General features: G+C 51.9%; 1 protein-coding gene across 1 annotated transcript in view; it reads right to left on the bottom strand.

Moving 5' to 3' along the window:
* Window positions 1-23,941, bottom strand: part of COL22A1 (collagen type XXII alpha 1 chain) — a 201,486-nt gene that overhangs the window by 132,261 nt on the left and 45,284 nt on the right. The window contains exons 10-15 of the mRNA XM_052651665.1: window positions 22,234-22,296; window positions 17,725-17,763; window positions 3,223-3,276; window positions 2,370-2,423; window positions 949-1,002; window positions 282-326 (exon numbers count right to left, since the gene is read on the bottom strand). Coding sequence (XP_052507625.1) covers window positions 282-326; window positions 949-1,002; window positions 2,370-2,423; window positions 3,223-3,276; window positions 17,725-17,763; window positions 22,234-22,296 — 309 coding nt within the window. The remainder of the gene's footprint in view (window positions 1-281; window positions 327-948; window positions 1,003-2,369; window positions 2,424-3,222; window positions 3,277-17,724; window positions 17,764-22,233; window positions 22,297-23,941) is intronic.

The raw sequence follows: 23,941 nt of genomic DNA, 5'->3' as shown, positions 1-23,941 counted from the left end.
CAGCAACTGGAACTTTTTGAATCCCAATCCAGGGCACTCTGAAAACCCCTCTGGCCCGGAAACCCCAAACTGTCTCTGCAAGGGGATCTCAACCCCTGCAGGCACTGGGCCCACGGCCTTCCGGGCCCAGAGTTTACATTTGGGGTCAGAAGCTAATGCCTCCTCTGCATCAGCCCTCGGTCACCATAGTACACACACACATACACACACACACACACACACATTCACACACACTCTGTCCACAGAAAGCTGCACAACTAACTGAAGCAGACTGTAAATACCTTTTCTCCCCGGGCTCCCTTTTCCCCTTGTTCTCCATGGAGACCCTGGAGGGGAAGGGAAGATGAGTAACACGCAGACAGCCCTGTCTAGCTTCTCTGCACTGAGCTTGAGGCCCCGGGACAGCCTGCTCGCCTGGGACGGTGGTGAAGGTCTGTCTCCCGTGTGTCTCACTCCCCACGGCAGCCTGCTTCTCCCTCGGGCCCAGGTGGTAAGCTCGGCCCCCACTTGGATGACAGCCCCCGGGGCTGGTCACCCCATCCCTGGATTATCCAGGTGCCCCCAGCTAAGACCTGAGCTCAGCTGGCCGAGTACAGCAAGGTGGCCCCAGAGTCAGTCCCCACTGCCATCCAATCACGGAACTAAGGAATTGAACCTGAGACTCGAGGCCCCTTGAAGCCACATTCCTCCCCTTCCCCTGGGAGAGGGCCGCCGCCCCGCCCTGCATCCACACACCATCCTCAGGAGAAGCACCCAGAACCTGCGTGAGGGGCCCCCTCCCCTCTGGGAGCAGATGTGATGGAGATGCCAGCCCAGGTGTGGGCCTCTCTGACCACATGCTCCAAGTTGCATCTATACACAGATGTGGGGTGGGGACCTGTCACAGGGCCTGGGTCCCAGTCCCCTAGAACAGCAACACAGCCCCTTCCAATAGCGGCCTCTACTTACGGGAGCGCCGATGGGGCCGGGAGGTCCTGGAAGTCCAGGCGGTCCCTGGGATCCCTGCAGAAGAGAGTTCCGGAGCAGAGGTTTGGGGATGAAGAGAAAAGGGCAGGGGCAGAGGGAAGATGCACTCAATAACCATGTTAGGGGCTGAGACAGCTGCTCCTCATCCGTCGCCACGTGCTGCCTGTATAAGGTCCCCCCAAGAGACCCTCCCCACCTCTGCTGCCCCCCTCCATGCAGAGATCTTGTCACCCCCTGCCTGGGGGAGCCGGGATTCACATGCAGCTCGGCTCGACTTCCACAGCAGCGTTTGAGCTCTCACAAGGCCAGTGCAGCAATCTGGTATGGCCGCGCCCCGTGGCCATGCTGGGACCTGGGCTGGATGCGTGCAGAGCTCCTGGTCACAGGCCGGCTTCCCACGGCTCATCACGCACACTTCACGTGGGGCCAGCACAGCCTGGACACGTCCTGACAAAGCCCACCTTGGGTCCTGAGCCCGGGAGCCCCTACTGCCTGGACCAGGAACTGCTGCCACTTTAAGGCTGCTAAACTGGCCATATTTATTAAAACCCATTAATAAAAGATTGAGGGCAGGTGGAGAAGGGGACTACAGAGGATGAGATGGTTGGATGGCATCACTGACTCGATGGACATGGGTTTGGGTGAACTCCTGGAGTTGGTGATGGACAGGGAGGCCTGGCGTGCTGTGATCCATGCGGTCACAAAGAGTCAGACACAACTGAGTGACTAAACTGAATGTTAAAAAGTGCTTTTTCCTCAGCCAAAGATACCCTAATTTTTGTCACCTACTCTACTGAAACAAAAAAATACAATGGTATGTGCATTTACTGATTTTTGTGGAAAACGAATGAAATTAGAAATAACCTGGAGGGCGGCAAACAGAGGAAAAGTTATGTAAATCGTGATGTATCCATGTCATGGAACGGTAAGCACTGATTAAGAGAACAGGCGGTATTGATCTGAACTTGTGAGGAAAGACACATCTCTTGTTAGAAAAGATAAATGGCAGAATACGGTAGGATTTACTTTCTGTGAGAATTTAGGAAACATCAGGGATGTGTACATACACACATACACACACACGAGCAGGCGTGCAGCTGCATGAGAAGCATTCGTGGGGCATTGAGTGGGCCCATAAAAGTTGGTTTTGTATCAAGATCTGTGCACTAGAAACATCAGATAGTGAAAGTCGCTCAGTCTGCTCTTTGTGACCCCGTGGACTGTATAGTCCATGGAATTCTCCAGGCGAGAACACTGGAGTGGGTAGCCTTAGCCCTTCTCCAGGGGACCTTCCCAACCCACGGATCGAACCCAGGTCTCCCGCATTGCAGGCGGATTCTTTACCAGCTGAGCCATCAGGGAAGCCCAGAAACATCAGAAGAAGAGCTCAGAGCAACACTCACCCGCAGGCCCACCTCCCCGGGCAGCCCCGGCTCGCCCGGCTCTCCTGGCTCCCCCTGCGGCATAGAGAAGAGCATGAGGTCACAACCCGGGGGACTCAGGCCCAGGCCTCCGGGGCGTCCTTCCCAGAACTGGATCTCAGCACGGAAACGGTGTCATAATGACCAGCGAGCGGAGACCTAGGCTCCCCCCAGAGGCGCCTCCGACAAGCAAAAGAGCTGATCTTCACCACAGGCCTTCGTCACCGGAACCCCCAACATGCTCTGGCTCTGCTAGTCCACAGAACCGGGCCGGACGGAAGAGTGGGGAAAGCACAGCGGCTGGTGTTGATGGTGAGGAGCCACTGAGGACCCAAACCGAGTTCTCGGTGGTGAAGAGGACCTCTTTATCCTGGGTCAGGCGGACCTGCCTGAACTGAGATCACTTCCACCTGGAGTCCCGGGGTGTGTTCCGACTCAGAGGCCGGGGAGGCAAAGGGGGAGTCAGGGGCGCACTGAAGGCAGGGCGGCTGGACACAGGGCCTACGGGGGCCCTGCCAACTCCTTAAGCTATGAACTGAGGACTTGGGAACTGGGTCCCCTGGCTCCATTCCAAGTTCCAGGCACTGGGACAAGAGCCCAGAACTGCCGGTCAACCAACTGCGAAAACAGCTCCCAGGAGCAGCCAGGTGACGTCTGCTGGCCAGAGCTGCTGGTGTGGTGATAGTTACCAGGCCGACCTCCAGGGACCTGGGATGATCCTGGTACAAAGGGGCCCAGCTCAAGCCTGGTCCTGGCAAAGGCCACCTCCCCTCAAGGACAGGGGCTCTGATCAGCAGGCCTCCAGCCCGGTGCGGCCCTGTGGGAACAGACATACCCGCATGCCTTTGCTGCCGTCTCTTCCTGGGGGACCCGGCAGGCCCAGGGAGCCCTAGGAGGGGAGAGAGAGAAGAGTGGTTAGGACAGTGTGAGGACCACGCTGGACACAGGCTCTCCACTGGGGCAGCGGAGGACGCGCCAGACGGGAATCGTGGCCAAGACATTCCTACTCAGAGGGCGGCAACACGCAGATCTGCAGCCCGGACGCCTCCGGGGGAGGGCAAGAAATGCAGGCTCACAGGCCTCTCTCCAGACCCCTACATCAGGGTCCACGTTTTAACCAGACATGCTCCTGATGGTGGGAGTGAGACACCCCGGCCCTGCCTCTCAGTAACTCGCCACATGGCCGCCCCGCTCCAGGCCCTGGTCACACACATGAGCAGAGCATCGGCCACAGGAGGGTTCTCGACCTGGGCCCCCCAGCACCGGGCGGGTGAGTCTTTGCTGGGGGCAGGGAGGCTGCCCTGGGTGATTCAGGGTGTCCTCCAGGGGCCCTGGATACTGGGTACCACTCCCCGAGTGTGACAACCCAAGCATCCCTGGGAGGGAAAATCACACCAGAAATGCTGGGCTAGGCCAGGTATCAAAAGTGTTTCTTAAGCTGGGGCAAACTCCGTTCCAGCGACTCAAGACGAAGCATGTGACACACATCCTCATGGAGCAGCTGTGGGGGCCTCCTCATCCCACCCCCATGCGCCCTGGAGATGCAGGAGGGGGGCAACTCGGGAACAGGGAACCCGAGGACCCCTTAGCTCCCATCCAACTCCCACACCATCTCTTTCAAATCAAAGGATTCCACCAAGACCTTCATCCCACTCCCCACTCTCCATCAATTTTCCAAGGACCACAGAGCAAGCCAACGCCTCTTTCTGGGGCTTTTCCATCTGTGAAATGAGAATGTCGGACATTCAGTGAATCAATGAACTGATGAACCTATAATATTTAGAAGAAAACACTATGGGCTAGACCCTGTAGGGTGTCTTCTACAAATATTTTCTTACTTAGTTCTTAAAATAAGCCCGTGAGAGAGGTTTCATTTTCTCACAGACACATCACACATTTCTAGTTTTACCTAGAAATTAAGATGCACGCATGTAAGCACACAGACACGCACACACACAAATACTTTAAAAATGTTTACAAAGTGCATTCTACGGGCAAACATTCTAAGTTGTTCTGTTCTTGGAGAGAAAGACAGACAGACATCTCTGGCCCACAACTGCACCTTTCTAGCCATGGGATCCCAAAGGCAGCCACCCTGGAAGGCCATCACTCATCTCTCTTCAAAGTGTGCAGAGTGACACCGGCAGGATCACTGTGAGGGTGACCAGGGATTTCAGATATAAAGCACACACCCCACTGGGCACCCCCATGGCCAGCAAAGGACACCACAACTCACGTGCGATGTGCATAGTAAACTGCCTGAGTGGCCATTTCCTCGGATAACTGGGAGCTGACGGGATGCTTGCTAGAGTCAGACTGTCCTCCCCGTCCGCCCCTATAAGGGAAGGGCAGCTGTGGCTGGAGATTCCTCAGCCTCTAATTGCACAGCTGCATGGTGAGGATGAACCCCCTGCCCGCCTGTCCCTCCATCTGACTATTCTGAAACTCAGCTGAGGTTGAACGAGGCGACCAGTCCAGATGCAAGTGGTTTCTCTGATGTGGAACGGCGACTAGACACCAGCTAGTGTTGCTATCATTAGCATTAATGGCAGAGCCAACAGCAATACGAACGGGATACTAAAGACAGTACTAAGAGGACATTACAGCTGTGCTGCTCACAGCCTGTCTTCACGTCACATTCCCAACCTGTCATGTTCTGAGCTCTCTCCGCTCATCAGTGCACTGAACTCATCCCCCCAGCACATCTGTGTTTCACGCTCACGTCACATGCAGCCCATGAGCACACAAGGACACTGGATTCCTGGTGGCTTCCCAGCGGTTCCATGGCCCAGTGAGGCAGGTTGGGACAGCGGAAGCCTGGGCACCCAGCCCTGCTCTCCCTCCCCAGGGATCAAGGTCAGCCCCGCTCGGCCTCACCAATCCCCCTTCCCTGGGGAAGCATCAGAGTTTCCCCCAATGCCTCTCAGGAGGCAGGCGCCCTGCTCAAGCCAGCACGCTGGGGGTCAGGGACAGTGTGGGCTCAGCTCCCCAGATCCCCTGTCTGTCTCCAAGGCCCATGTTTCATCTGCCCAGAGCTGAAGCAAAAGGCAGTGTGTTTCCAGGTAGCCAGGGCCAGCTTAATCCTGCTTCCCTACAACATGAGAGAGAAATTCAAGATTTCCCAAAAGGGCAACATCAAGAATATAAGGACACCCCCAAGATCAGGCCCCCTGGGGTGGTGTGGCGCAGAGCTCACCCGGGGGTCAGTTACCCAGTCCTTCACAGGCCAGTCTGTCTCCTGGCAGCTGCAGGTGGGGAAGGGTGGTCTGGGGGGCTCCTGCTGTGGGAATCCAGGGGGCAGGGGCAGCAGGGCACGGAGCTGCCAGGACTGTGTAATAAAGGAAGCCGGGGAGGAATCCAGAGACAATGCCAGAGGGGACTCCAGAGAGTTCCGGAACCTCCGTTGTGCCCATGGCTGTTGCAGGGCCAGCCCCGTTTTTGCTGTCCAGCAAGTTTCTGGGTGAGTCTGTCTGATCACAGGACCGGAGCACCACGAGGTGGGAATCGGGACTGGGTCACACCGTGTGAACAGTGTCCACCGGGCCCAGAGCCCCACAGGTGCTCCCTGTGCGTCCATCCCTTTCTAAGCCCCGTGGGCATGCAAGGGGAGACCCCCCCCTACTTCAGAATTAGCCCTGGGGGTATGAAACCCCAGGGCCAAAGTGAATCGCAGGCTGTTGCAGGAAAACAATGGTTTCAAGAGCCAGTAAGTTGCAGCTTCACACCCTGCTCCGTCACTCAGTACTGACAGACTCGGCCAGGTCAGCGCAGCGCTCTGAGTCTCAGGCTCCACTGGGAAGTAGGTGTCATGAGCCTCGCTGCAGGATCTGTGCTTCCCACGAATGGGAACAGCTCGGCAAACTGATTTTAGAGAACTGGTGTCCCAGAACCAGGGCTTTCCCCAGTGGCTCAGTGGTAAAGAGTCTGCCTGCAATGCAGAAGACATGGGTTCGATCCCTGGGTCGAGAAGATCCTCTGAAGACGGGAATGGCTACCCACTCCAGTGTTCTTTCTGGGAAAGTCCCATGGACGGAGGAGCCTGGTGGGCTACAGTCTGTGTCGGACCCAACTGAGCACACACGCATCCCAGAGCCAGTCCCTTCTGCTTTGTTTGCAGGGGTGGGCTCCCCCTGCAGTCTAAGAAAGTCAGCCTCTTTAGAGATGAATGAATATTTTCTTTGTCTAAGAAGCTAACATCTTTTTTTATTTAATTTGAATCATGGTTGGGATAACCAAGCCAGCACTGGAAATAAGACACATACTGAGAAACTTCCATTTTCAAGTCATCATGAGGTCCAGGTATTTCATTAGATGGGCTCCTGTCCTGGGAGGCTGTGTGCCCAAGAAAAAGTCAACCTGGCCCAGATATTTCATGTTCCAGGGTCACATAATCTTAGCATCACAGAACACCACCATGCCTGCACAACACACCTTCCAAAGTCCTTCTCTTGAACTCAGCTGCCTGCAGATGCTGTGAAGAGAGAAGTTACCACCCTAAGCTGCTCCCTGACATCCCACCAGCAAAGTCACGCTGCCTCCTGGAGCCTTGGTGTCATCATTTGTAAGATAGAGGTTCATGCTGCTTGAGATGAGAAAACAAGAGTGGATGTAATTGTAGACTATAAAATGCTATTGAAGTGTCAGTTGCTTATATTCTGTGGAGAACTAAGAACACTTTCTCAGGTCCGTAAGGCGGGTCAATGAGCGGAGCGGGAAACAGACCGGAGGCTGGCCTAGAGCGGGAAAGGTCGGCACAGAGGGCTCCTGAAAAGGGAATCTGGAGCTCAGGATCTACGGCAAAGTGAAAAAAAAAAAAAAGGAAAGGGGATGGAGGGAGGGAAGGCAGGAAGAGAAGCAAGCAAGGAAAGAGAGAGAAAGATAAAGAGGAGAGACAGGGGAGGAGAGGAGAGGCCCAGACTGGGGGAGGGCCTGGGTTCATGTGACGCCTCTGCTGAGCCTCAGCTGAGCAGAAACAGCTGCCTTCCCTGCCGGGTCTCCATTTCATCACCTGGGAGCAGGGTGACGCGAGGAGGAAAAGCACCTCCGGCCCCAAGTGAGATGCCTTGAGACAATGCTTCGGAAAATGACTTGAGCACACGGGAATCTGAAAAGAGCATCAGGTTCTGTTATTTGGAATATATCGGGAACCTCCATTGTTTGCCTGTGAAAAGGAAATCACTCACTTATGATTACTATATCCATATATACAATGGAATACTACTCAGCCAGAAAAAATAACAAACTAACGCTACTTGCAGCAATGTGGATGAGAGTAGAGATTGTCATAGGAAGTGAAGTAAGTTAGAAAGAGAAAGACAGAGGCCATACTTATCACTTACACGCAGAATCTAACAGAGAACACAAATGGACCTATCTATGGAACAGACTCGGAGAAGGCGATGGCGCCCCACTCCAGCACTCCTGCCTGGAAAATCCCACGGACGGAGGAGCCTGTGGGCTGCAGTCCATGGGGTCGCTAAGAGTCGGACACGACTGAGCGACTTCACTTTCACTTTTCACTTTCCTGCATTGGAGAAGGCAATGGCACTCCACTCCAGTGTTCTTGCCTGGAGAATCCCAGGGACGGGGGAGCCTGGTGGGCTGCCATCTATGGGGTCGCACAGAGTCGGACATGACTGAAGCAACTTAGCAGCAGCAGCAGCATGGAACAGACTCACAGACATGGAGGACAGACTCCTGGTGGCCAAAGCGGAGAGATGGAGTGGGAGTCTGGGGTTAGTAGATGAAAACTATCACATAGAGAAGGTATAAACTACAAGGTCCTACTGTCCAGCATAGGGAGCTATAGTCACTATCCTGGGACAAACCATGATAAAAAGGAACATACGTACACACACATACACACACTGCGTCACTTTTCTATACAGAAGAAATTATCACAACATTGCAAATAAACTATATATCAATAAAAAATAAACTATAAAAAGAAAATACACTTTGCTTCATCTTCCTATGTCACAGTCATCATGGAATAGAATTGCTAAAAACCTGGGTGAAAAACAAAAGGATGAGCATCGATAATGCACGTGAAACCCATTACAGACGACAGCCAGGGCTCGGGGATGAGGGGCTTCCCCTCGGTTCACACTGGCAGCTGTGACTCAAAATCAGGGGCCCTGATTCCAAGTCAAAGCTCTGACCTCACTCCCTCCACACACACTCTGCCTGGATGATCTCGCCAGAAGCCCCAGAGGGTAACGTCTGGCAGGAAATTACCCACCTAGGCCCACTTGCAAGAAACAGAGCTCCAAGGATCATATGGTGACTTCACTGGGCGAAATACAAAGAGAAAACAGAAATGTCTCCTGTTCTATTACTTAAATATCAGAGCCTGCCCCCTAAATCCCAACTTTGCTGTGGAGATGCCCCGTTAGGATTCCTCTTCACCCTCTGGCTGAGCCAGAGCAGGCCCTTCAGGTGGAACAGAGAGGTCCTCTGCACAGTGATCCTTTGAGCGCAGCTCTGGCACAGCAGCATCCTTGGGCCTGGTTAGGCAGGTGGATTCTCTGGCCTCAACCCAGGGCCATGGAATCAGACAGACTGGGAGCAGGGCCTAGCCAGCTGGTTCAACAAACCCTCTGTGTGGTTCAGGTGCTTGCTCAAGTTTGAGAACCACTTCTCCGTGGTGTCTGAATATGTGAGCACAATCCCTGGCTTGGCCACACAGAGACAGAGAGTCACTTGCACCTGGTCACATGGTGAACAGGCCTGAAAACAAGGACAACAATAGCTACCCCAAAACTAAGTAGCTTGTGCGTCAGTCCTGGCAGACACTTGTGAGTACAAGGGACTGCTGTTATTCCTAGATGCTCTGCAAGCTGTTTTGGATGAAGTGAAGAAAGAGAAAGATACTTTATACCTCTATGTCAGCCCACCTGGGACACGCTTTCTCATAACACCCTCCAGGCTTCCTGAGGCTCTGGGAGTTGCACAAGTCCTCCTGCGGTGGGGGGGGGGGGGGGGGGGGGGGCGGGGAGAGGTGGGGGACACTGACATTTCCCAGCTGTCAGCCACCCCTGGGGATAAGACCTCATTGCTGCCGAGGACGCAGAAGATGTCATTTGGTGTAAAAAGTGAAAAACTACACTGGCGTAACAGTAATTATACTCAACATTTGTGAGTACTTCTTAACAACAGAAGTCATTTATTTTCACTAGTTCACTTCGTCCTTGCTGTAACCCACTGAGGCCGGTAGAATTATAGTCATCAGTTTATAGATGGGGGAAAGCAAGGGTTGCAGGGGTTGAGTAACTGACTTCGACAGAGTTACACAGCTGCTAAGTGGCCAAGCTGGGATCTGAGTCCAGCCAGCTGGCGTCTAGGGTCTGAGCCCTTGGCCTCCACTGCCCTCCCAGTCCAGCACTTACCCTTCCAATAAATGCTCTCACCCTCCTGTACGAGGCCCTTGGCCCTGTGACTGGGCCATGAGACTTGGCAAGAGCCTGAGTGTCAGACGGAGCTGGAGAAAGTGCATACTTTCCTATTCTGGCTCTGCCTGGGGCTGTGAGAACCCGTGAACTCAAAACTTCCTCAGTGTGTCCTTCAGCACCACGGACAGGGTCTGCGGCACCTTTATTTATTCCAACTCCCAGCAATCTGCCCCCACCTACAAGGCTATTTGAGGGCACGTAGGCAGCTAAACTTATTTCCCCCTAAATCCTCTAATTATGATAAAAATAGAAGGCACTCAACCACAGTTATCCAGCTCAATAACCACAAATAATGCACATTAAGGCACAGGCTAAGAATAGGAGATGGGGGTGCTGATTAAGCCAGTCGTTAACAAAGGGGATGAGACCCAGAGCTAGAGGCAAAGGGTGTAGGTACATCTTAGACGTTTCACACATATAAACGCACACATATACTTTATATTTTATGGCGCAGAGGCTCTATAATGTAGTCATTGCCTAAAATAAGTTCCGCCCCACGAGGGACGTGGGTTTTGAGGGTCAAGAAATCCCAGATAAAGGCATCTCTCTAGGGGCAGGCAGGGAACTGGCACTGGCCAGTGTGGTGTTAACAGTGGGGCACATAGGGTCAGACACGGCCCCTGCAACCCTCACCCACCGCTCTGTGCCCTCAGGCCTGCCCCAGAGTCCTTCAAAGAGTTGCAGAGGCTGGTAGTCATAAACTGAACAGCAGGCAGATGAAAGCGATCAACAAAAGGCTGACATCACGATTCTTTCCACTTCCAGGCACCTCTCCGAGACGAGTCCAGACAAGAGTCACCAAGCACTGGCCGCTGAATTCACCTTGGCCGCCAGTGTTAATGCCCCCAGGCCATCCTCTCAGCCAGAATCTGTGACATAAGAGTGGCTCCATCATCCCTTGCAAGGGCCCACGTCTCACCTGCACCAGACCCCCGTGATATGTAGAGACAGCTGAGACCATCCGAGAACCTGACTTGGTCACTAGCTCTGAAAGGAGGTGATGGGAAGAAAATCCATCACGTAGCAGAGCCTGCGCTCCACTCCCACCCACCTGGGCAGTCCATCTCCACCTCCACAAAATCCTCTCATCTCACAATTTCAAAGACTGCCTGCCTTTAAAGATACCAAACAAAGAACCAGATCCGGTGGGAGAGACCAGGTCTTTCACGCTGTGATGGCACAAGGTGGGTCTGTCGTGTTGAGATGAGAGAACTGTCACTGTGAGAGCAGGTCTGACCGTCCCCTGGAGCAGGGCCCCAGGCACCCCTGTGATGTTCATAGGAAGGGCTCCCAGCTGGCTCAGACTGCGGGCTAGTCAGGACTGTGTGAGCAGCCACGCTGCCACCCACCACTGGCTCTGCCCCGCGAGCTCTGCAGGGGCCACAGTGATTTTCCGTTCTCTCTCTTCGTCACCCACCCTGACCCCCACCCTGGCTCCTCCACCCACCCTGACTCTCAGGTGTAGACAGCGGGTTAATCCTGCTCTAAAGCTCATGCCCCTCACTGTGCCATCCTTCCCCCGCCCTCCAGCACAGTGCCTGGCCCTAGACTGGGTAACTCATACACTTCTGAACGAACCAGAGCTCCCTATAGACTACTTCCTACACCTTCTACAATGAAAACATCACTGTAAGAGCATTTTCCTAAATCTCGGTGGCCTTTTCCACGAGAGAGAGAGAGAGAGAGAGAGAAGGTGATGCCCTCCACCTGAGCTCACCGCCCTCCAATACTTTGGCCACCTGATGGAAAGAACTAACTCATTGGAAAAGACCCTGATGCTGGGAAAGACTGAAGGCAGGAAGAGAAGGGGATGACAGAGGATGAGATGGTTGGATGGCATCAATGACTCAATGGACATGAGTTTGGCCAAGCTCCGGGAGTTGGTGACGGACAGGGAAGCCTGCCATGCAGAAGTCCATGGGGTCGCAAAGAGTCGGACATGACTGAGCAACTGAACTGAACTGAAAATTCTATCTGCTAGGAGCCAACCAGCCCAAAAAAATTCAGCTGAGTTTCTTCTACTTGCTCGCGTATTTTTTCTGGGGCACCACACTATGAAATCCAAGCACAAAATCCATACAAAGTTTTATTTATTGCCAGACAGGATTCCTGTGAATATGCTGAAGAAAGGGCTTTCGGGTTGTTGTTTGTTTGGATTTTTTTTTACCCCGTCTACCAAGTGCTGAGTACAGAGTTGCTGACCCAAGCATGGCTTGGAGACACTTTGCCCTGATTCCATCCCGTGTCCCCCAAAGGCCTTCACCATCTATAAGTTGTGATCCGGACTCCTGAGGGGGGCTGTGAAGCCTGCTCCCTGCCCTGTCCTTGGTTACTCTCCACTCTAGAGAAACTGGGTGTGTGTGGGGTGGGTCTTCCCAACGCCAGATCTGGGCTGCTCTCTGCCAGAAGGCCACCCAGGGCAGGTTTTAGAGCTCCATGAACCCACCACTCTGTCCCACGTACTCAGTACTTTAAGACTGCCTCCTGAAGAAGCACTTGTCGCTCTTTCGTGGATCTGAGTAATAGTGTCTAGCAGATGAATGAAAGGAAGAATGATAAAAGATCTTTATATGCACCTACCTACAGACCTAAGTCAGGCACTCTCCCAGGCAGTGCCAATCTCCTATAACACAGCCCCAACGGCCCCACTTTACAGACGATGAGACTGAGGCTCAGAGAGACACCACCTAAAACTCACGCAGCCACTGCAGAGCTGGTCCAAACCAGGTCGGCCCAGCTCCCCAAGCCTGCTTTCTTTCCAACACCTGAGCCCACATTTGAGCACAAAACAAAGGCTCCCTTTACCCTTATTCCCCCATGTGCCAGATTCCCAGGGAAAAGCGGTGCACCCCCAAAGGGCAGAGAGCTCCCCAATATCGAATGAAGCCATGCAGAGGAAAACTCGATCAACACCCTGACTTTCAGACACCAGAGGGCGCTGTGGGTCCAGGAAGCAACCACAAGGCAGCCTCTCCTGGTTCCCTCCCCTGAAGGCTCTGGTCCCCAGAGCAGGAGGGCCCTCGGAATGAAAAAGGAGGCTATGTTTTTGTTTCTCAATCTTTTTCTCTCCTTGGGGCTCATGAACCACGTCTCTAAGGGAAAAAGACACTGTGCCCAGCCGCAGGAAACCTCACACCAACATCCTCACCATGGTTACTTATTTATTTTGTCAACATGGAAGGACCAAGGGTGGAGAGGCATGGAAGTCATCGTCCCTCCCTGCTCTCCCTGACTCTCCCCAAACTAGTCCAAACCATCCCAGAGCAGTGGCTCTACCCTATCATCATCACCATCACCATAATCATCACCATCACCATCGTCCTCATTGTCACCAACATCACTGTCATCACCTTCACCATCATCATGACCATCATCCTCATCACCACCATCACCACAGTGACATCACCATCACCATCACATCACCACCATCACCATCAATCACATCACTATCATCACCATCACCACCATCACCACCATCACTGTCACCATCATGACCATCATCTTCATCACCACCATCACCATGATATCACCATCACTACCATCACCACTATTACATCACCACCATCACATCACCATCATCACCATTGCCTCACCATCACCACCGCCATCGCATCACCATCACCACCACCATCACATCATTATCACCATCACATCACCATTATCACCATCATCACCACCATCACATCATCATCATCACCACCATGACATCACCATCACCACCATCACCACTATTACATCACCACCATCACATCACCATCATCACCATCACCTCACCATCATCACCATCATCACATCACCATCATCACCACCACCACCACCATCACATCATCATCATCACCACCACCACCACCATCACATCACCATCATCACCACCACCATCACAATTACATCACCACCATCACCATCACACCATTATCATCACCACCATCACATCACCATCATCACCATCACCACCACCATCACATCACCATCATCACCATCGCCTCACCATCATCACCACCACCATCACAATTACATCACCACCATCACCATCACACCATTATCATCACCACCATCACATCACCATCATCACCATCACCACCACCATCACATCACCATCATCACCACCACCATCACATCACCATCATCACCACCATCACATCACCATCATCACCACCACCATCACATCACTATCATCACCACCATCACATCACCATCATCACCACCATCACATCACCATCATCACCACCACCATCACAATTACATCACCACCATCACCATCACACCATTATCATCACCACCATCACATCACCATCATCACCACCACCATCACATCACCATCATCACTACCACCATCACATCACCAACATCACCACCATCACCATCGTCACCAAGACAGAACTGCCAGCAATGATGGGGTAACAAGAACGCAGTGTCACCCATTATGTGGGAAAGGGAACTGGCTGAATCCTCTGAGCAACCTCTCACGGTAGGAACTATTATTTCCCTTCCTATCTTTTACAGAAAAGGAAACTGAGGCTCCAAGTAGCCCCAGGGGAGACACACAGTCGACATGGATTTGAAGCTGAGTCTTTTTGGCCGCAGAGTCTGGGGCCCCTCTACTGGCCCCTGGTCCTGGATGATGGAGGTGCACGTTCCAACCACCCATTCACTCCTCAGACAAGCACGGATTTAGGTGCAGACGTCTTCCAGACACTGTGAGGAGGTCTCAAGTCCCTTTTTCTCTTTCCACGTCCCCAGTCCCTGAGGTGCAGGCAGATCTTTTCAGGCAGCCCCACAAGCCTGCTTCCCCTTTTCCCTGAGCCTGCTTTCATACATATATAAACACTGAGGGAGAAGAACCCCAAGAACCCCAGGGAGAATCTGGGGCACAACAGGAACCAGAGAGGATGTTAATTTCCTAAACGAAGGGCAGAAGCAGTCCAGGAACAGAGCGCCACACACCAGCCTTGGGCCGGGAGAGTCAACGGGCCAAGAGCTCCTGCAGGGCTTCAGATGTGTGACCCTGGGCCAGTCACTCACCTTCTCTGAGCCTCAGTTCACTCAGCTATAGGACAAAGGGGATTCAATCAGCCTCCCAGCATCCCTTCACTTTAGTATCCATCACTTTAGTACACAGTACTTTAGTGTTGTGTTTTCTAGCCATCTTACCAGCAGTGACCTTGGGCAGGTCACTTGACCCCTAAGCTAGTTCTCTCATCTTTGAAAAGGGCAGGGCACTGGTTTCCCTGAAGCACTGTGTGAACAGTGAGACACAGCTTACAGGGCACGCGGCCTTCACTGAGGCTGATGCACACTGTCACACTGGTTAACTGCGTCACCAAAAATTAAAAAAAAAAAAAAAACAGCACAATTTAGAGCAATATGATTTCCAGACACATCGGGCTCCTGTCCATCCAATCTGCTTGGTATTCTGCAACTGCTTTCGAGAGAATATTCAAGCAAAAAAGCCAGGCTATGAAGCTCTTTCCAAGGGCATGAGTCACCAGTGGCCTTCTCCCTGCCGTGGATTCAGTCATCCCCTTGACTCACTCTGGCCTCCTGCATCCTTGGAGGAGAGGCAGAGGCTCCAAGCTACAGAAGGTGGCCCCAGGGACTCGGGCTGGGGGTGGGCTGATGACCAAACCTCAGAACAGCCACCTGCAAGGGCCTTTATGCATCATCACACCCACTCCCTCATTTCCACTGATGAGGAAGCAGGGACCCAGAGATGGAGGTGACTCACCCCAAATCGCACAGCTCATATGTGGCAGAATCTAAACTCAGACTTTACTAAAAATGCCCAACTGCAAGAGAATGTCAACCGAGGACAGAGCCAGGCGTGCCAGAGCCTCTTCTGCCAGCGCCACGTGTGTGAGGAGGTGCCCCTGCGGGGCTCTGACAGCGCAGCTTCAGCTCTGAGGGGAGTGCTGCAGCCTGGACTCCAGGGCACCAGGGATGTGCCTCCAGGCATCAGGAGGAGGCTGCCTGACCTGAGCTCAACCAGAACGCACGGGGCAGAGATGCAGCTACTTCTCCCAGGAGAAGGGGCGCCTGTCAGTTTCTCCTGGTGACACCAACACACGAGAAGGACAGCACGTCACTCAGAGCTCAGGCTGGGCCAGGACCCAGGCTGAGCCCCCTGACTTCAAGAGGGCTCCAGCAGCCCCGTTCCTGAGCCCGAGGAGCATCTGGGTGTCCTGTTAATACCCTGTGCTCTGGCTCTGGGCCCTCAGGAACCAGCATGCTGGCAACTATCAAACCAAGTTCCAGCTGCGATGCTTTGAGCCTACACAGGAACCATGGAAGGTGGTCCATCAGCCCTGCTTCAGGCATCAGGAGACTAGACTCTGACAGCAAAGCTGGGAGCAGCGCTGGCCACCCAGGTCTGCGGGTGCAAAGCTCGCGTTATGCTGTCTGCTCACGCCGTCTCCCCAACGGCTTTGTATTCTTGTGCAGCAGTTGCTATGTGTGTGTGCCTGTGCCTGCGCTTTCAATACAGGTAAAGAAAGAGAAGTTCATTGTGGAATCAGTGAAGACACAAAGGAATATAAGGGACAAAATAAAGACCCTCACAGCCTGGCCACCCACAGACAACCAGAGATTAACAATGGGGATTTGCTTCCAGAATTAATCTGTCTCTTCCACACACGCACACGCACACACACAATGCATGACTCACACCGCACAGATATTTTGCAACGTGTTTTAAAAATTAACAAAATATTATCTTCACTTTCTGGGTCATGAATTATCCTTCTAGATGGGACTATGCATCCATAAGTGTTTTCGCGTTACGGAGCTGTGCCATTGTGTTACAGACCTGCACAACAAAGACGCATTCTACAGTGTTGTAGTTGTCGACAGAGCAACAGTTGTTTTCAGACTGGCTTATAGATTTCGCTGCAGGAAACGTGTGGCTCTGTACTTGTGCACAACCTCCATTTATCTCCTGAGAGTAAATCTCTAGACCTGAGCGAACGAAATAAAAGGTACTCTACAGAGAAAATGGGCTGAGCATGTGAGAGCTCTGTTTCCATAGTAACTTGACAGAGTGGCACCTGCTTTACATCATCAACCCTATGCAAGAGGTTGATGTGAGCCCCCCAGGGTCCAGTGCTCAGCGTCCCGAGTCTGCAAGTGCCCAGACTCTGAGAAAATAATCAACATGAATGTATGTTGCAAAGTCTTGCGGCTGTTCTGAGAAACGGGAGAGGTAGCTTTGATCACTGGTGTGAGTAGAAGATGGCATTTTTAGTGACTGTGTTTTATTGCTTCTTCTAGGCGGACACTTCAAGAAAGCATCCCCCTCTTTCCCAGGAGCTGTCGAGTGTGTGCATCATTGCCGCAACGGATGAAGGTTAGAGACGGTGCAGCAGCTGGGGAGCACATCACAGGCCTCCGTCCCTCCGTCCGTCCTGCTGCTGCCACCTGCCACTCTGTCCCTCCTCACCTTCCTTTTGTGCTTCTGCAACGATCTCCTGGCAATTCCCCAAGCTCCTCTGGTCTCCCCCCTCCTACTGGTACCTGCTATTCGAACCTTCTCAGCATGTCTGATCATGCACAGACTGTCCTTCCCATCACTGCAAACAAGCCTGGACAGGTTTTGATACTGAATGCCCAGGATGCTGGTCCTCAAACCACATCTGCAGCTCCGTATCCCACTTACCAGGAGCTCCATGAAGTACCCTGTGCTCTTAGGCACTGTGGAGCATCCAGGACCTAGACAAGCCTTTCCCTCCTTGCACTTCACACTGAGGCACTCAGCAGGGAGACCTCTTCCCTCCCACCCAATTCTTACCAGCAGCATCACGGCACACACACCTCTCCTGAACCCAAGGCCCTCATCCTGGTCCTGGGCCACCTCCATGGCCCCTGGAGGAGTGAGACAACGGGGAGGTGCTTACCTTTTCACCCTTTTCTCCTTGCACGAAAGGTCCTCTGCCCTGGAAGAGGAAAGCAGAAGGCAGAGGTTTGCTACAGAGCACCTCCATGGCATGGCGTCACACATGGTGAGCACGCCGGGATTCGAACAGCTGGCTGCTTTCTCATAAGCTCTGCCGAAGAACCTCTAAAAGTCATCTATTGTTCCCTGAGTGTTGATTCTCATGAGTTTTATTTCATTTTCCCAATGACTCAACATGATGGTAGCATTCTTTTTTCCACATCAGCTTTTTAGAGATGCAATCTGTTGCTGTTTAGTCGCTAAGTCACATCCGACTCTTTGTGACCCCATGGACTATAACCCACCAGGCTCCTCTGTCCATGGGATTCTCCAGGCAAGAAGACTGCAGTGGGTTGCCATTTCCTTCTCCAGGGGATCTTCCCGACCCAGAGATCGAACCTGAGTCTCCTGCACTGGCGGGCAGATTCTTTACCACTGAGCCACCAGGGAAGCCCAAGATATAATCCACACAGCACATAATTCAGCTATTTACAATTCAATTTAGTACTTTTATAGACTTGTGCAACATCACCACAATCAATTTTAGAACGTTTCATCACCCCCCAAAGAACTCCATACCCATAGTTTTCGCTCCCCTTTTCCCTCACCCTCTGCTCTGGGAACAATCAGTCTGTTTCCTGTCTCTGTACTGCTAAGTCGTGTCCGACTCTGTGCGACCCCATAGACGGCAGCCCACCAGGCTCCCCCGTCCCTGGGATTCTCCAGGCAAGAACACTGGAGTGGGCTGCCATTTCCTTCTCCAATGCATGAAAGTGAAAAGTGAAAGTGAAGTCGCTCAGTTGTGTCCGACTCCTAGCGACCCCATGGACTGCAGCCCACCAGGCTTCTCTGCCCATGGGATTTTCCAGGCAAGAGTACTGGAGTGGGGTGCCATCGCCTTCTCCATCCTGTCTCTGTAGGTTTGCCTATTCTAGACATTTTATATAAAGGAAATCACACAATATCCAGGCTTTTATGACCGGCTTCCTAGCCAGTGTTTTCTTAGCAAAGTGTTTTCAAGGTTCGCTCCCCTTATGGCCTGCATCAAACCTCATTCTATTGCAGAACAATATGACATTGCATGGCTAAGACACATTTTATTTATCCATTCATCAGGTGATGAACACTTGAGTTGTTTCTGCTGTTTGGTTACGATGAATAACGCCGCTATGAAAATCCATGGACAAAGTTTCGTACTAACACGTGTTTTCATTTCTCTTGGCTGTATACCAAGGAGCGGAACTGCTGGGTCTTGTGGTAATTCCATGTTTAACCCTTTAAGGAGCGCCAGATGGTTTTTCAAAGCAGCTGCAACATACTCGAGGGCTCCATTCCTCCACACTCCCCGCTGCATGCCCGTTACTGCAAGGGGAGCGCTGCCATCTCTAATCCTTGGTGACGACTTGTTTATCTCTCACCTCAATCCTCAGTACTGACTTCACGTATTTAGGGGTTCTGTTCTTAGGTGCACACATGTTGATAATCGTTGCATATTTCTGAAGGATCAACATTTTTATCATGATAAAATGCTCCTCTTTGTTTCTATTAACATTTTAAAGCCTACTCTCTGGTATGGCTATAGTCACTCCAATTTTTAATGTTTTCAACTTGCAGAATGTGTATTGGCTACATTTTCATTTTCAACCTGTTTATGTATTTGAATCTAAAGTTTGTCTCCTCTAGACACAACATGGCTGGATCTTGCTTTTATGTCCAGTCTGAAAAATCTCTGCTTTTTAAATTAGTTTGTATAATCCATTTACAGGCAGTGCTGGCTTTGATATAGGCAGATTTACATACGCCATCTAACTTTCTGTTTTCTATGCCTCCTGACTTTGTTCCTTGTTTTCCTTCTTTATTAATCTTTCCTGTACTACATGAGTATGTTTTTACTGCAGTATTTTAACCTCTTTAAGAATATTTTCACTATACACTTTTAAATTATTTTTCTTGGAGGTTGTTTGAAGTTTACCGTATATATCTTAACTTTTCAAGATCAACCTCAGACTTACACTAACTTACTTCCAGTGAGATTGAGAAACATACTGCTATGTGACCTATTCCATCTCCCCCCTTTTAGAGCTACTGTCATTAACAAATACTTGTTAAGTACCCAGTGATACATTGCCATAATTATTACTTTGAAGTTGTCATCCCCCTACATTCTGACCTCAATTATTTTTGGTGATGAGTCAGCTGATGATGTTATTGGGCTTTCCTTCCACATCGTGACTCATTTTTCTTCCGCTACTTTCCCATTTTTTGTTTTGTCTTTTAGCATTTTTTATTGATATTGTTTTTTTGGGCTCTAAAATCACTGCAGACGGTAACTGCAGTCATGGAACTGAAAGATGCTTGCTCTTTGGAAGACTCCTAGACAGCGTATTAAAAAACAGAGACATCACTTTGCCAATAAAGGTCCATATAGTCAAAGCTATGTTTTTCCAGTAGTCATGTATGGATGTGAGAGTTGGACCATAAAGAGGGCTGAGCACTGAATAACTGATGCTTTTGAATTATGGTTCTTGAGTAGACTCTTGAGAGTCCCTTGGATTGCAAGATCAAAGCAGTCAATCCTGATGGAAATCAACCCTGAATATTCACTGAATGACTGATGCTGAAGTTGAAGCTCCAATACTTTGGCCACCTGATGTGAAGAGCTGACTCATTGGAAAAGACCCTGATGCTGGGAAAGATTGAGGGCAGGAGGAGAAGGGGACGACAGAGGATGAGACGGTCGGATGGCATCACCGACTCAATGCACATGAGTTTGAGCAAACTCTGAGAGACGGTGAAGGAGAGGGAGGCCTGGTGTGCTGCAGTCCATTGGGTTGCAAAGAGCTGGACAGGGCTTAGTGACTGAACAACAAATTGGTACTATGATGTTTCTAAGGATGGATCTCCTTTTGCATTTCTTGACTGGAGTTCCTGAGGCTTTCTGAGTGTGTAGATGACTATGCTTCATCAAGTTTAGGATGTCTTTAGACATGACTTCTCTGATTACTTTTTATGCTCTTCTCCTGGTAACCATATTATGTGCCCACTGATCGACTTCACGGGCCCCCACATTTCTCTGAGGCTCTTCATTTCTATTCATTATTTTTTCTCTCTGATCTTCAGTTTAAGTAATCTCCACTGATATATTTTCAAGAATTCTGGCTCTTTCTTCAGCCAGTTCAAATCTGTTATACTTCTTATATTCTGTATTTGATGAGATATTGTCACAACACTCCCCTCCATTTCCTTCAGAAGTTTCCTTTAGTTCTTTGGATATGATTTAGTGCCTGCTTTGCAGGCTTTGTCTGTTAAATCTGACATCTGAGACCTCTCGCTGGCTGTTTCTGCTTTTTTTCCCCGTGTATGAGTAAGATGGGTGTTTCACTAGCCCCCACCTTGTAACACTGATCTGAAGGTTAAGTGAGAAAGAATACTGTCAAACAGTATGACGCACACTGTTACACCAGCAGGTCTTCCTACTTCCCTGTTGTTCTGCACAGAGCAGGTGCTTCCTACCCCTACAGGAGGCAGGGACACGGTGCGGGTGAAAGGCACAGCTCAGCGGGTGACCACAAGACTCAGATTAAAACAGGTTCAAATCTCGCCTCTGACACACGCAGGCTCCGTGATAACAAGCGTATCATACAAGTCTGAAGATCCTGTATCCTTCACATCAGAGAAGTGAAGAGACTATGTTCTGGGGTGGGATCAACTGGGAGATTGAGGTTGGCATATAGACACTCCTGATACCAAGTCTACAACAGATAACCAATGAGAACCTACTGTATGGCACAAGGAACTCTAGTCAATGCTCTGCGGTCACCTAAGTGGGAAGGAAATCCAAAAAAGAAAGGATGCATAAGGCTGATTTGCTCTGCTGTACACCAAAAACCAACCCGATACTGTAAATCAACCATATTCCAATAAGAATTTAAAATAAGTGCTTCTGAGAAGGAGGATTCCCACACGAAGCACTGGTGAAGAAGGGCACGCGGTACAGTTATAACTACGAGCTCTCAGATGATGGCATGAGGGGTGCTATCTGCCAGGCTAACTCGTCTAGGAGAGTGACTCTTCTCATCTGTCTTATCTTCAGGGAACCCCCTGAGCACAGAACCTAAAAGGAACTGGCTATACCGATCTCATTCACTGACCACCTTCCACGGCCCAGGCATTTTATAGACAAAGCTGTTACTTTACTTTGCTAGTGGAGTAAGATGAGATTTTCAGAGGTTAAGAGACTAACCTCACAGTCAGGCAGCTAATGAAGGCTGCAGCCAAGGCCAATGGCTGGGGCCCACCTGCTCTGAATCTGTGCCATTGATGCTAGGAGATGCAGTGCCCATCTGGAGCACAGGATTCCAGGGGCTGGGGGTGGAGTGGTGCGGGGTGGGGCCAGAGTGGCCGGGAGGCCCCCCATGCCCATGGAGAGGGGCCCCCCGACACTAGCCATGGTGGAGAGGCCTTCACTCACCGTATCTCCTTTCTCTCCCTTGGGTCCAGGAGCGCCCGCCGGCCCAGTGGCTCCCACATCTCCCTGAGGGGCGGAAACCAGAGACAGCAGCGGGTCAGGTCCTCCGGTTGCGCAAGGCTCCCCGACACCAGCTGCCCACGGCCCACCTTGCCCCCATTTCCTGGAAGAGACTGGTTTTGTCACTGCCAACTGCACCATGAGGCCAGGCTTCCCACCCCTGGAGAGGGGAGAAGCACCTGAATAACTTCCCCAACCTCCTAATTCCAGGAGCCCAGGGCAGCTTGAGACAGCAAGTTGGATGAAAGCCTCGCACGCTGGTCGCCGGGAGCGGGAATGGGAGATTCCACGCATCCTACCGGACCCAGCTCGGGCGGGGGCCCCAGGCATCCTGGAGCCCCCCGGCAGCTTCAGGGCCCCTCTGGCCCCGCTCCCCCACCCACTCTCCCGTTGCCCAGCCATGCCTCTTCCTGCTGCCTCTGAGTCCTGGGGACCTGGCTCCCTGTCACCCACAGGTACATCCTCACACCCAGAGAGGGCCTGGGCACCTGGGTCCATCAGGCCACACCTGTGGACATGACCTGAGTGACCTCTAGGTAAACGGAGCCAAGGGACTCACAAGTGTTCACGCAGCCTCCTAACTGGGGACAGGCTGGGACACAGATGAAGGGCCAGGACAGCTGACCAGCCACGGGGCAGCCAGGCTCCCCTGCAGGCAGCGGGGCCTCTTCTCTCCTTGGAATCCCTCCCTCGCACCTTGCCTTCTTTCCCAGGGCCGGGGGGTGGGCTCTGCCGCCCGCACACCCCGGATCTGTTCCATCACAGCCCCGGTAAGGTTGCTCTGTGAACAGTCGCTGCTTCAGACAAACATTTTCTACTTAGAGGCTCACACCCTCAGATGGCTCTGCTCCCTTCTTTCATCTGACAGCCGAGGAGACAAGGTTACAGCCTGGGGGTACCCGAGCAGAAACCCTCACTCTCATCTTTGCAGAGAACACCGGGCACCCTGGATCTCAGAGCTGCTTGTGTGTGTGTGTGCACACGCGCATGCATGCCCGTGTGTGTGTGAGTGCACGCCCGTGTGTGTGTCTTTGTGTGTGCGTGCATGCCCGTGTGTGTGTGTGTGTCTTTGTGTGTGCGTGCATGCCCGTGTGTGTGTGAGTGCACACCCATGTGTGGTGTGTGTGTGTGCATGGACATGTGTGCACACCCGTGTGTGTGTGTGTGTGTGTGTGCACGCCCATGTGTGTTTGTGTGTGTCCTCTCCATTCTAGGAGACTGGGGGCAGAGGGGAGCAGGGTGAAAGGAGGGGAAGTGACGGAGATACACAGAGGAAGGAAGAAGGGAAAAGGGACCTTAGCAGGCGCTCCACGGTGGTTCACTAAATATGAACATCATCCATGCAGGTGAGGGAGGGGGAGAGGGAACAAAAGGGGGAGGGGGAAAGTGAGGTAGGGAGGAAGGAAGGGAGGCACCCTTGTGTCTCCACGCTTACACTCAGCCCCTCTTTCTGACACCAGACCAGGTGATGGTCACTGGGCCACACTGACCTCTGCCCTCAGCCACTGTATGACCCACCCCCAGAGGCGATCCACATATTTCCAGGTCTCAGCTTTCTGAGACCAAAACCGTGATGGGAGATGACAGCCCCGTCCTGCCCCATAAATGCTGTGAACCTGGGCAGTGGTGGAGAGAGAAGAGGCTGGTCCCT

Source organism: Budorcas taxicolor, chromosome 14 (assembly GCF_023091745.1).
Source record: "Budorcas taxicolor isolate Tak-1 chromosome 14, Takin1.1, whole genome shotgun sequence".
NCBI classification, from domain to species: Eukaryota; Metazoa; Chordata; class Mammalia; order Artiodactyla; family Bovidae; genus Budorcas; species Budorcas taxicolor.
The sequence above is the reverse complement of the archived record's forward strand: the minus strand, read 5'-3'. Positions and strand labels throughout refer to the sequence as shown.